This window comes from Sander lucioperca, chromosome 8, assembly GCF_008315115.2.
Source record: "Sander lucioperca isolate FBNREF2018 chromosome 8, SLUC_FBN_1.2, whole genome shotgun sequence".
Taxonomy (NCBI): Eukaryota; Metazoa; Chordata; class Actinopteri; order Perciformes; family Percidae; genus Sander; species Sander lucioperca.
Window position 1 is genome coordinate 23,534,978 of NC_050180.1, and position 13,335 is coordinate 23,548,312.

The following is a 13,335-nucleotide window of genomic DNA, read 5'->3' on the forward strand; positions in this document are numbered from 1 at the left end:
GGTCTAACACAGCTACTAATTTCTAGCACACTCCATACCGTCTTATTTGAGAGCATGTTGGACAGCTCAGTGTGCTCGGTGTCCTTCAAGATGGCAGTTTGAAGAAGACATATATAAATCATTATTTTACAACCAGTTGTTAAGCTTTCATTATTCTGAATTAAAGCTACCGGTAATCTTAAGAGAGATAAAGATAATAAGGGACAAAGATTCTGTATAATGGACAGTTAAACATTTATAAAACCACCAGAGCAAATGCTTCATAATTAGTGTGGCATCTCTTATAATGTATCCAAAATACAGAATTTGTTTGGAGGCTATGTAACGAAAGCTTTTACAGGGCTTTTGTAGAAACTAGGTTAGCTTCTGCACATAATGGCATTTAGAAAGCCAAACAAGCAGCACACAGGCACAGAGAAAAGAACAATGAGTGCAGAAAAACCCATTTGCTCCAAGGAAAGTAGAATTTAGTCTCAAGCGCAGGAGGGGAGGCTGGCAGTACAAATAATTCACATCCCCAACACAGACAGCGGGACAAATAAACTGGGCAGCGCTAGCACTGAGGTATAAAGTACAATGAGGAAGGAGGGTTTTGTGTGTTCTCTAAGTGTGTGTGTGTGTGTGTGTGTGTGTGTGTGTGTGTGTGTGTGTGTGTGTGTGTGTGTGTGTGTGTGTGTGTGTGTGTGTGTGTGTGTGTGTGTGTGTCTTGGGGGGAGAGCAGGGATGCAGGGTTAAGCCAGCAAAGCAAGAGACCTGAGACCTGCCTGCTGTCGAAGACTGGCAGACAGAGGAGCAGATGACTATGAAGGAACACCAGGACAGAACAGAAGAGACAGTCAGCCTCACTGAAGACACTCTGACCAGTTACACACACTCTACATGCTGATGATACAGGGGTATATCTGGAGGAGGCAGATGTGTAAGCAAAAGTCTGTTATGGGCCAATAGTGATATTATCTGCCAATAAGTCATAGATTACATATGTTAATAATGATGAAACAAACCCTGACTATCTGGTGATTGTTGGATGTTACAAAATCTAATAGGTGGTTTAATAGGGTAATATGTGTGGCTTTATAAACAGGACACACATTTCATATATATCACTGTCTATAACTGACGGCAAACTTGGATAGGAACAGACATTACTGTAATACAGAAGAAAAAAAAGAGAAAAGTAGTATGTAGTATGCTATAGCTAGTTATTTCACGTGTATTATTTTAAGCACCTTTGAGACAATATAAAACAACTGACTTAGTTATCATCCAAGGATCTGAAATTAAAAAGACACGTGCCTCATTAAATCAATAGTGCTCTGTGTATACAAGGAGTTCAAATTGCCTCTAAAGGATTAGAGGTCACAGAATTTAGTGCTGTACCGAAACATCAATGGAATGACAGAGAGGATTAGAGAAATAATGCACAACTGAATGGGATTTGTGCTTTAGATCATATATTAGCATGAGTTTATCAATTAACTGCTGTGAAATCCTCTGTGCACAGGATTTTGAGTTAAAATGGTTTGTTTAGTGGTCATAAAAACAAAACAGATCCATAAAAAAGATCTTTCCTTTTGCTGCTTGTCTGTCACATAAAAAAACTGCTGTCAATCATGTGTCATAATCATGTGCAAAACCAGCCTGGTCGACAATCCAAAAAATCCAGACAAATAGTGTTTGCCTCCTGCTGCGGAAATGTGCCTTACGCCATTTAAAGTCTTACAGACCTCATGACTACATAAAGGGGCAGCTGAGGCATCATATGAAATGTGTGACTCAAAATAATCACAATACAACCACATTGCTTCAGCTGAACACTAGGTAACTAGAAACCCTAAGTGGCAAAGTTAGCTGTAAATAGTTACAAATCACACAAACACACATAGGCAATGGTGAATCTTCTTAACCATCAATTAATATGTGTATGGTACCGTATCGTGGAATGTCGGCTAGCACGTGTGATGCCGTTTCCAGTGATGGAAGATGGCAGGGTGCTTCCTCCATGCAGGTCTTCTATAGAGCGGCTCCAGGGCTTAGACTTATCCATAGCAGCCTCTGGGTTGTTCTCTGCACAGTCTCCATCAAACCTGTTGCACCGTGAAAACAAGACACAACCATTAACTTGTTATTATTTAAAGCCTGACTGATAGTGGATTTATGAAGCCAGTATGGTATCATTATTATTTGACAACAATAAAAATAAAAAACGAAACAATATAAAAACAATTATCTGGGGTTAGACAAACTATTTTTTAAGGATCCCTAAAATGTGGTTACTTAGTACAGGTGTGCCTGAGGCACAACATTTTAGCGTTTAAAATAAACTTGGTTTGAAACGTCACAGTAACAGTAAAATATTTGACCCGGAAACAAGCTTACACTGTTTGAATAAATCCTGCTACTTTAGCTAGCAAAAGGCCCTTCCTTGACAGTCATAAAAGTAACTTACCAGCAACCAACGGCTAAGCTAACCAGCCTAGCTAAGACAACTAACTAGCTAACCAGCAAATAACACCGAGGTTAAACCAAACAAGCCTCATCAGTTAGTAGGCCACTAAGCCACTAAGCATACACTACTGTCTATAACAAGGCAGCTAACATAATTAAATATAAATGAATTTAAAAAAAAATACAGATATCTGTTTTAAGATAAGTCAATATCCCATATACAGTGAGGAAAATAAGTATTTGAACACCCTGCTATTTTGCAAGTTCTCCCACTTAGAAATCATGGAGGGGTCTGAAATTGTCATCGTAGGTGCATGTCCACTGTGAGAGACATAATCTAAATAAAAAAAATCCAGAAATCACAATACATGATTTTTTTAAACTATTTATTTGTATGATACAGCTGCAAATAAGTATTTGAACACCTGTCTATCAGCTAGAATTCTGACCCTCAAAGACCTGTTAGTCTGCCTTTAAAATGTCCACCTCCACTCCATTTATTATCCTAAATTAGATGCACCTGTTTGAGGACGTTTGCATAAAGACACCTGTCCACCCCATACAATCAGTAAGAATCCAACTACTAACATGGCCAAGACCAAAGAGCTGTCCAAAGACACTAGAGACAAAATTGTACACCTCCACAAGGCTGGAAAGGGCTACGGGGAAATTGCCAAGCAGCTTGGTGAAAAAAGGTCCACTGTTGGAGCAATCATTAGAAAATGGAAGAAGCTAAACATGACTGTCAATCTCCCTCGGACTGGGGCTCCATGCAAGATCTCACCTCGTGGGGTCTCAATGATCCTAAGAAAGGTGAGAAATCAGCCCAGAACTACACGGGAGGAGCTGGTCAATGACCTGAAAAGAGCTGGGACCACCGTTTCCAAGGTTACTGTTGGTGATACACTAAGACGTCATGGTTTGAAATCATGCATGGCACAGAAGGTTCCCCTGCTTAAACCAGCACATGTCAAGGCCCGTCTTAAGTTTGCCAATGACCATTTGGATGATCCAGAGGAGTCATGGGAGAAAGTCATGTGGTCAGATGAGACCAAAATAGAACTTTTTGGTCATAATTCCACTAACCGTGTTTGGAGGAAGAAGAATGATGAGTACCATCCCAAGAACACCATCCCTACTGTGAAGCATGGGGGTGGTAGCATCATGCTTTGGGGGTGTTTTTCTGCACATGGGACAGGGCGACTGCACTGTATTAAGGAGAGGATGACCGGGGCCATGTATTGCGAGATTTTGGGGAACAACCTCCTTCCCTCAGTTAGAGCATTGAAGATGGGTCGAGGCTGGGTCTTCCAACATGACAATGACCCGAAGCACACAGCCAGGATAACCAAGGAGTGGCTCTGTAAGAAGCATATCAAGGTTCTGGCGTGGCCTAGCCAGTCTCCAGACCTAAACCCAATAGAGAATCTTTGGAGGGAGCTCAAACTCCGTGTTTCTCAGCGACAGCCCAGAAACCTGACTGATCTAGAGAAGATCTGTGTGGAGGAGTGGGCCAAAATCCCTCCTGCAGTGTGTGCAAACCTGGTGAAAAACTACAGGAAACGTTCTCTCTCTACCTCTGTAATTGCAAACAAAGGCTACTGTACCAAATATTAACATTGATTTTCTCAGGTGTTCAAATACTTATTTGCAGCTGTATCATACAAATAAATAGTTAAAAAATCATACATTGTGATTTCTGGATTTTTTTTTTTTAGATTATGTCTCTCACAGTGGACATGCACCTACGATGACAATTTCAGACCCCTCCATGATTTCTAAGTGGGAGAACTTGCAAAATAGCAGGGTGTTCAAATACTTATTTTCCTCACTGTATACTGCATCTCATATATTGGCCATGCACTTGTATTAATGAGTGCTGGCAGAAGTGAAAATGTACTCCAAAACGTTAGCGTTAGTACTCCAAAACTAACGCTATCATTTCAGGTTTTTGGTTTAGACATGATGCAAAATGTCTCATGTTTTGTTGTACTTGGTAGAAACCTTGGAAAGAGCTGGTAGTTGTTATAGCATACCTGCTATGATCTATTTCAGTTTTTAGACTGGTTGTTTCCATGACTTGTATATGCTGCTGCGGTGGTGGTACTGAGGGTAAACATAATTTTACTGCTAACCATTCATAATGTGGACAGACCATAATAACATATGGTGAAGTGGGGAGGGTGAATTAAAAATGTAACTGCGTGGCTCTTTGGCCCTGAACATGGACCTTGTGACTAACTAATATTCACACCATCATTCTATGAATAGAAGCCTATGGCTGGTATAATACACAGTGCCAATGTGTCAGCAATGGGCCCTGAGTGACTCAGTGTTTCTGACAACCAGACAGCAGCAGTGGTGGTGGAGGAGATGCATCAGCGGCTGTGCAGAATAGCAGCATTGTGTTGGTTGTCAGTTCTGCATATAGACCATAGTGATATACAGAGAAAGAGCTGGTAGTGACTTACGTGACGGCATACTGTGCAAAAGAAAGATACTCCACCAGCACGTCCAGGCCTTTGTTCTCTTCATTTAAGAATTCTCTAACCCACCTGAAGACAGACAGAAACAAGTTTAACTCAACAAAGGTTTATCAGCACACAGACTCATATAAAATCATTTGGGTCATTTCTAGAAAGAACACATACAGAACATATAATTGATCAGCAGTTAGAACAAGAACCAGCTTTCATAATATTGGTAGTTTCTTAGTTTAATCGGTTTCAACAAAAACTCATCTCCTTTGGGATAATCACAGCTAAGGAACTTATTCTCTGAGTCTTCTTTTATCTCTTATTTGGAAAGAAACATCACCAGATGCTTATATTTAATGGGTAGCGCACGTCTTTCCATTTTTCTGACCTGACCTTGGTATGCAGATGTTTTCAGATTATTCACCCTCCCTCCCTCAATTTATCCCTCCCTTTGCCAAGAAGAATTGTAATGACCCGTTTGACAGACTTCAAAGCTTCCTGGCTCAAAGCAGCAAACATATCCCCCATGCATGTTTGCATCAGGCATCAACACACATCTACAGAATCGCATTATTAAGTCTGCCTGTTTTCCCTGTTTCCGTTTCTCCCGTTTGACACACACACACACACACACACACACACACACACACACACACACACACAATGATCAAAAGCCCATTCTCACCTTCCTTACAGGCATTTAAGTGGGCCACCCGTTCAGCATTTGGTATGCTTTAATTTTTTTATTCTGCACAGAAAAGCCAAGCTTTTCACAGGGAAAGCTCCTGCTACCTTTGGCATGTGCTGCTCTCCCATATTTATAAGCAGTGTGAGCTGAATCACAGAACATCTTTATTTAATCGCATCCTATGAAGGTGCTTTTTATTGGAGCCGCATACGACTTCGACAGGCCTGATTACTCAGTGATTAGAAAAATTTGCAGGGCATAAACATAATGACACACCGCCAGGCTTTTGAGCAGTACTGCTGATGAAGATGCAAGACTAAACTGCTTTAAAAATCCAATAGCTGCTTCTTTATTTTCTCCCCTGGGAGCGAGTAAGGCTAACGAGAGAGTCCAGGAAAAGCAGTGCCTGGTGGGGCCCGTCGTGTTTTAAAAAAAGGGCTTGTCTGGCCACATGGTAATCATTACCACAGGACACTAACTAACAATCCTCCCATTCACCACATGTTGTTGACCACTGAGCAACATGTGAGGAGCAGGCAGGCAGGGAGCCGGGGTTATCATCAGTAGTGTTCGTACAGGGACAATCTATCCATTATACACAGCCTACATGATAGATATATTTCTCTTTCACCTCTGAAAAGAAGCAGTAATTATTCACTGTCTGAGTGGGTGACATCTTGCCCCCTCGCCACCCCCCTCCCCGACCGTACTCTCAATCTCTCTCCCTGTCCCTCTGCCATTATAGTAATGCTTTGTCTAATCTAGATTAGGTAGATTATTTATGTAATCTGGTTTACCAACATAAGGTCTCTATTAATCCATGTAAACAATGCCTCAACTGGTTTGCCAGACAGAACTCATCTCTGGCTGTAGTTGAAGTTTATTTTGGTTTGAAGAGCAGAATCTGATAAGTGTGTATGTCTGGATCAGCGCTCTTGTGGCTGCCTCTTCCTGTCCAAGACAGGGTCTCCATGTCTCCTGTGACCGCCCACATCAACATCCCTCCCAACTGCTAGCCCTCATTACATAAAATTAAATAATTTTCTATCTGTCCCCATGCTGTATCTGTATTTTTTAAAAGCTTGCCTGGATAAATGAGGCTCCTGGATCTTACAGATCCCAGAATGCATTAAGCCCTAATTAGTGATGCTGAGTAATCCATCACAGTCTTTAACTATCAGGGTCTCTAATCACAGAGACAGGCCCTATGATCTATAGCCAGACAAAACACTGAGACATTGTGTGCAGCTTATTGAGATATTGATCTTTCCTTTACGATGACTGTACAACACTGAATCAATATCCGCTCAATATCATTCTCTCATTAGTAGCATCTACAAGAACGCCTCTTCAGGATAGCAGACTGAAACACTGATTTAAGAATGAAGAAAAATGTGTGTTCCTTCCAAAGGCTGTTCACGTGTCAGCCACTCCAAACAATCAATCGATTCATCTTGTCTCCATGGCCACATGGCTTTCTGTGTAATATTAGGCTGGAGCACTGAGATGAATGGGGGATGGTGGTGGTTAGTGTCAACGTCTGCGTCTCCGGGTGTCTGGAATGTCAAATGTTTCCCCCCTGAATCTAATATAATCAGGTCTGGGACATTCAACACTACACAAGCTTCACACAATCCTGCAGTGACTTACCCTATATGATTGGTCCGTAACGAAATTTCCAGTTCTCTCAGGACTTGGGTGGACTCCTGAACTCTCCGTCTGAATTTCTGAGGAAGGAAAGAAGGGGGGGGAGTTAATATTTTATCATACCACTAGAACTGTAAATTATCAAGTGGTAGCGCAGCAATGTTTTGGCTGGAGGAAACTTTTTCTGACTAAAAGGTCAGACAAACAGACGTAGACCACAGTGACATTTAAAATGTGAAAGCAGGCAAGTGGTGTACTAATTACGAAATAAAAGTTGTTTTGAGGGTTGTTTTCATAAGATTTTGAAGTGGGCCTTTAACTTGCCAGTAACCATAAAACGAGCTAACAGAGAAGGCGAGCTGACTCATTGGAAACTGTGAATGTGGAGTAGTTCCAGTTATCTTGTTTGCTCACATTGGTTATTTATATAGCAGTAATCCCTCCTGAACTGTGATATAATCAAGTAACCTAATTGGTTAACTCACAAGACCTACCAGCACATGCAGCAGTGACACACACACACACACACACACACACACACACACACACACACTCTGTCCTGTTACTGTGGCTACCGCTATAAGAGAGTTTAAGTGGGTGAGCGACGTGCATTGAAGGTATGAGCTGCCAGTAAATTAAATAGAAACAGAACAGAGAACATTAGCGGGCTCCTCTTTGATTTCAGCCTCTGATAAGAGGTGATCTGCAAGACCCAACAAAGGCCCTTCAGGCTGTTACACAACCGCAGCAACGAGACAAGCAAAGTGAATGGCCGGTGGTGATCAAACAGGAGGGGACAATCCCTGATGATAGGGAGTGAAACGGTTGTATCAGAGAGGAGAGTTATTTCCTCCGCCAGGGAGGTTATGTTTTTGGTTCAGTTTGTTTGTTGGTTTGTTTGACCATAAGCAGGATCACGGAAATAATACTGGTCTGATTTTCATGCAACTTTGTGGAAGGGTGTAGCATGGTCCAAGGAAGAACCCATTACATTTTGGAGTGGATCAGAATCGCGCGGCGGATACACTTTCATTAACATTGTGAGATATGGCGTTTGTGATGCATTCATGTGGCGTCGGAATATTCGGAAAAGTTAGTGCCAGACTAAAAGTCACACAGCATTAACATTGTGTGAGATAGGGTATGCGGAGGTCTGCTCTCTCCTAGTACCCTTCTCGTTTTCATATAAAATTGTTTTAACAACTTATTTTCCCATGCCAATTAAACAAATCAACTGTCATATATTTTTTTATGGGTAAATATAACAATAAAGAGAAGAGTTATTTATCTATCATTTATTATTTTATTTATTAGAAATGTTTAACTGTCTTTTTCAGTGTAAGACATGATATAGTCCCAGGATTATCAAAACATTTTTACATTTGAAATTAGTCGATTAATCAATTAGTTGATAAACTAAAAATTATTCAAATAATTCGATGAACTAATTTATACTGTAATTACAGTCGGGAATATGTTATGAGTTTTGTACTTTTGTACTGACAAAACAACTGTTTCACTGTTTTCTGACATTTAATAGACCAAGCGATTAATCTGACAAATAATTGTCAGATCTAATTGCAAACTGCAGCTCTAATCATGACCTCCCTGTCAAACGTTTCCATTAATATTAGCAAGGTTTTTGATTTTCGTCATAGTAGAAGAGAAGAAAAGAGAAGAGAACCCAGTATCCACCCAGAGTTGGAGGGCCTGGTCACTTTCCATGATGCGTTTGTATCAGGGAGGAAACAGCCCTGTGTTAACCTATTATTAACATCCACAGAGAAGAGAGCTGTTCCCATAGCTAGGGTCTCTCTCTCTAGTCCGTGTCTTTGGGCTCGGGCGGTGTGTTTGGCACATGAGGAGATGAGAAACAGAGTGTTTTTATTAGGGAGGAGCCCTTTGTGTGTTTGTGTGGAAAGCAGAGCATTTTTAGGGGTACTGCGCAGGCTCCCAGAGGCCACCCCCTCCTTCTTCTTCTCCCACCAAACACCCTACAGTCCACACTTTAAGTACTACCAGCTGCAACACAGAGAGAGCAGGAAGAGAGAGGAGCCGACAGTGGGGGAAGAGGGTGAAGACGGCAGACAGAAAGAAGAAGAAGAGGAGGAGACAGGGAGGGAGCAATGAAAGGAGCAGAAAGACAGCACCAAGAGTGTGGATGGGGGGGGGGGGGGGGGAAGAGATTTTGGGGAGTGTGAGCTCAGGAGGGGTCATCCTGGAAACAAATCAATGGCTGATACATTCTTGGGGACTAGTTGGACTGGAGCTCTTCCTCCTTGGCTGCCTATTGGCTGGGAGCTGCCCAGAGGAATGCACCGGAGCCTGCCTATGGAAAGCAAAGGCAATGACCTCCAGCTCTCTCACAGTGGCACAAAGTCGCAATTGTTTTGAGGTTGAAGAAAAGGGGGATGGAGCAGGAATGTAGAAAGAAGCCCATAACTCTTTTCCTCCGTGCTCTGAGTTTGTCTCTCTTTCGTTCTCTGTCCATCCCTTTCTCCTCCTCCGCCCTCTCTCCATTATTCAGTCTTCCTCTTTCCCTCCCTCTCCATTGCCCTTCTCCCTTTACTCTCATGCAATTCCTGTCTCCTTGTCTGCTTCAGGTCTTTGATCAATGTGAGGAATAGGCCAAATGCCCACGTGTCTCAGCCCATGAGAATAAACATTAAAAACAAGATGATAAATAAACAAAAAGATGCTTGGGCATGTCTCTCAAAGTTTCCCCATCTAGAGTAGTTTAACACAGACCAAACAACAGTTAGTCATTCAGCCACAGATGAGTTTAATCAAAAAGAGAGAGGGTAGACAAACAAACAGTAGTAAATGTCATCTAGTCTGTCTGAAATCCTTCAGCCATGACTATGTTAAGTGTTTACACCCAGAGCGTTTTAAACGTGGTCACCATCTCCTTCAAGGAAGAGTTGCATGTTGTGGAAAATGTGCTTACTGTATTTGTTTTTTTTTTCCAAAAGTTAGTTGAGAAGATTGATTACCACTCAATATGAAACTACAATCAGGAGATGGTTAGCTTACCTTAGCAAGACTGAAAACAGTAGTAAACAGCTAGCCTGGTTCTGTCCGGGGGTAAAAAAAAAAAAATCTGTCCAGGCCAGGGGTAAAAAAAAAAAAAAAAAAAAAAAGTCCACCTACTAGCACCTCTAAAGCTAATTAAAGCACTAGAAGCAGTGAAGAGGAACACTTATTCCTTTTTTATTGTACAAACAAATCAAACAAAATTCAAGTAAATAACAAAAGGACCAACATATATATATATATATATATATATAGTATATCTTTTAGCTTCAACTTCTCTGCTTGCTTGCTAACTATACACTCATATCGCAACACATGGTGCCCAGGTGTTATAGCTGATTGAATATGTGGATAAATGTTTTTAATTAGAAGATAAGAAGAATTACTTTTATTAATCCCCAGGGGGGAATTCAATGTTTGTACTATTGTAGTAAAGCTACTCCTCAATCTTTCCACATAAAACTTGCAGGTCGAACCATATCAAGCGCAAGATGTGCTGCATGACACGTTTGCACTTTTAAATCAAAGTAGAAATGTCATTCAACAATTCTGTGTTTGAGTATGTGCTGTGATTTGTAGTGGTTTATGTGTCTATATGTGCCATTGTTGTTCTCTTTTTGCCCCTGTCATTACAGCTCTGTTCATGCTGCCCTAGCTGGCTTATTGTGATGTAAAATCTTAACTCCAGTCAGTGCAAATTGAAATCTTCAGCGATTTGTTGTTATTCTGGCAAAGTCTATAGGTTAATTTGTTTTATCACAGGGAGCATTTTTGTACCTTTAATTCCAAGCAAAACTACTCAAGTATCAAACAAAAAAATCACTAACTCATAAAACATTTGTGTAGTCGTAAACTATTGGTCTTTTATTCGTTTGATAATATGTCCTTTTGTTAACAGTTCCCTCTGCTTCTTTCTCAATGATCAGTCTTTTGCTCACCATTGTGTTTGCTCTCTCCATCACGTTTGCAGTTAAGGCAAACACGATGGAGAGATCAACTCAACTCTAAACAAAAGGACATATTATCAAACTAATAAAAAAATTAAAAAATAGTTTACGACTACACAAATGTTTTGTTTGCAAGTTCTGAGTTTTACTTTAGAGATGACAATTTTTTTGCTTGAGGTAGTGATTTTTGTTTGATACTTGAGAAGTGTTGCTTGGAATTAAAAAGGCACAAAAATAATCCCATAGATCTCCTAGCACTGCCCCCACAGCCCTCTCAGGCCAAAAAGACTTCATTTTGGCAAAGCCTGGGAGCTGGCTGATTGTTTCATGGAGCCCCTCCTCTTACTCCCTTCTGCTCCCATTCAAGCAGCCAAGGAAACAGATGACATAAGGCCATATTTATCATGTAGCTAAAACACACTGATATCTCCTGTTAGCTTATGCCAGGCTGCAAAGAAATGTCAATGCAGCAGTTAGCAAACTATATCCCATTCTTTGACTGTCAATAGTATTATTCTCTTCTCTGCCTTGAGGTAACTCTTATTGTGTTTTTTCCCCGTTGCTCTTCCTCACAGAGAGGTCAGAGCATGCTGTCAGCCACAGAACAGAGCCACAGGGGAATGGTAAGGATTCAGTGTCTAGCTTAATGACACTTCAGCTGGGCAGAGGTTTCTCAAACCTGGGCGTTCCACATAAACAACTGTCTCCTTACTCACTAAGTCACACTGTTGACTGTTAACTTAAGTTCCCAAGCTGTCCTGTCTGCTCCAGAAGCAAAGCGTGAACTCTTTCCTCAGCTGTAAGGACATCCTGGACAAGAGATAGAGGGTCAGAGGGGAAGGAAAAGCTGCGGCAGTGGAACAGGATAGCATGTTAGCGAGGGCACTCACCTTCCGTGTGACTGCTGGGTCTAGATAACTCCTCAGCTTTTGGAGGTACGTGTGAGGAGGGTTTTTCACTTGGAATCGCTCCTGTAAAAAAAAAAAAAAAAAGGAAAACAAAAGAGTGAGATGAGCAAAAGGAAAACAAGATGAGAGAATGAGACAGAGAGGGAGTTAAACATTTGAAAACAATATTAGTAGTAACAATATTATACATTATGTAAATTACTATCACTTACAGTATTATTATGAATTTGGCTTTAATTTCAGTTAGTTCTGTAGTTTTTTATGATATTTTGTCCATTTAATGTGGCCACACATAACGTAAAAAGAAAAATCCCACCCTCACAAGTCTGAACACATTGTCAGTTTAAGGTAAACTGTTAAGCCATCAGATTGAAACTGAACAGGCTTCAAGTTACAGTCATCATGAGTCATCCTTCAATTGATGGGAACTCTAGATTATGTTCTACTTTAAGAAAAAAAAAAATTCCTGTCTGCTACGGTGGACATGACAAGCCTCTGTATGAGGTAGATCTGACTGGAGATAAGCATTTTTAGAAAACTCACTTCTGGGCCCATTCGAGGGTAACTGTGTTGCACTGCAAGCATGGCTCTTGTGTGGACATGTTACTATAACTGTAATGTTAGGAGGAGGAGAGGTTTGGCACAATACAACAACATGAATTGTCATCGTATTTCCATTCTTTTATCAGCAAAATATTCAATTCAAATGTTAATTTCTGCATCAATAGTTTTAGCGGACAAACAGTGATGAAGGCTTCAGATGTGACTGTTAATGTCGTTCAGCCATGTGGTCATAAACGATCTTGCAGTTAATGCTCTTGATTAGTTTTAATGTCCTATAGAGCATAACCTGCCTGGGGATTGTCCCCAGACGTGTGTGGCTGTGTGCGTACATGTCTTAACTTCACAGCCAGGAACAGGTTTTAGGTCAAATCCCTTCACGATTGTGCTCTAAATATAAATACAAGAGATTAATGCTGGATTTGGATCAGTGAGTTGAGCGGGAAACAGTATTTGGATCAGGCTGAGCGCCACACCACAGCAGCATGAATGGTTCGGTTTAGTGATTTCCCACACTACACTGCAACAGAAAGTGGGAGACTGGAGAGCATGCCATTGAGGAAATGTATTCGTCATGTCATGTTCTTCAAGACATATTATGACTTGAGCAATTAGCTAGAACAACT

General features: G+C 41.0%; 1 protein-coding gene across 24 annotated transcripts in view; it reads right to left on the minus strand.

The window, feature by feature from the left end:
* The window catches only part of fmnl2a (formin-like 2a), a 55,842-nt gene that overhangs the window by 18,281 nt on the left and 24,226 nt on the right, over positions 1 to 13,335 (minus strand). For 14 of the 24 annotated variants that reach the window (XR_004897984.1, XM_036003908.1, XM_036003902.1 and 11 more), the window contains exons 3-8: positions 12,131 to 12,211; positions 7,264 to 7,340; positions 4,920 to 5,003; positions 1,932 to 2,087; positions 765 to 800; positions 39 to 83 (exon numbers count right to left, since the gene is read on the minus strand). Coding sequence is in view for 23 of the 24 variants with exons in the window: in XM_036003908.1 (XP_035859801.1) it covers positions 39 to 83; positions 765 to 800; positions 1,932 to 2,087; positions 4,920 to 5,003; positions 7,264 to 7,340; positions 12,131 to 12,211 (479 nt within the window). In the remaining variant the exon portion in view is untranslated. Of the gene's footprint in view, positions 1 to 38; positions 84 to 753; positions 801 to 1,931; positions 2,088 to 4,919; positions 5,004 to 7,263; positions 7,343 to 12,130; positions 12,212 to 13,335 lie in introns of those variants that run through there. The other 10 variants (XM_031299063.2, XM_031299072.2, XM_036003910.1 and 7 more) reach the window with 4 other exon arrangements.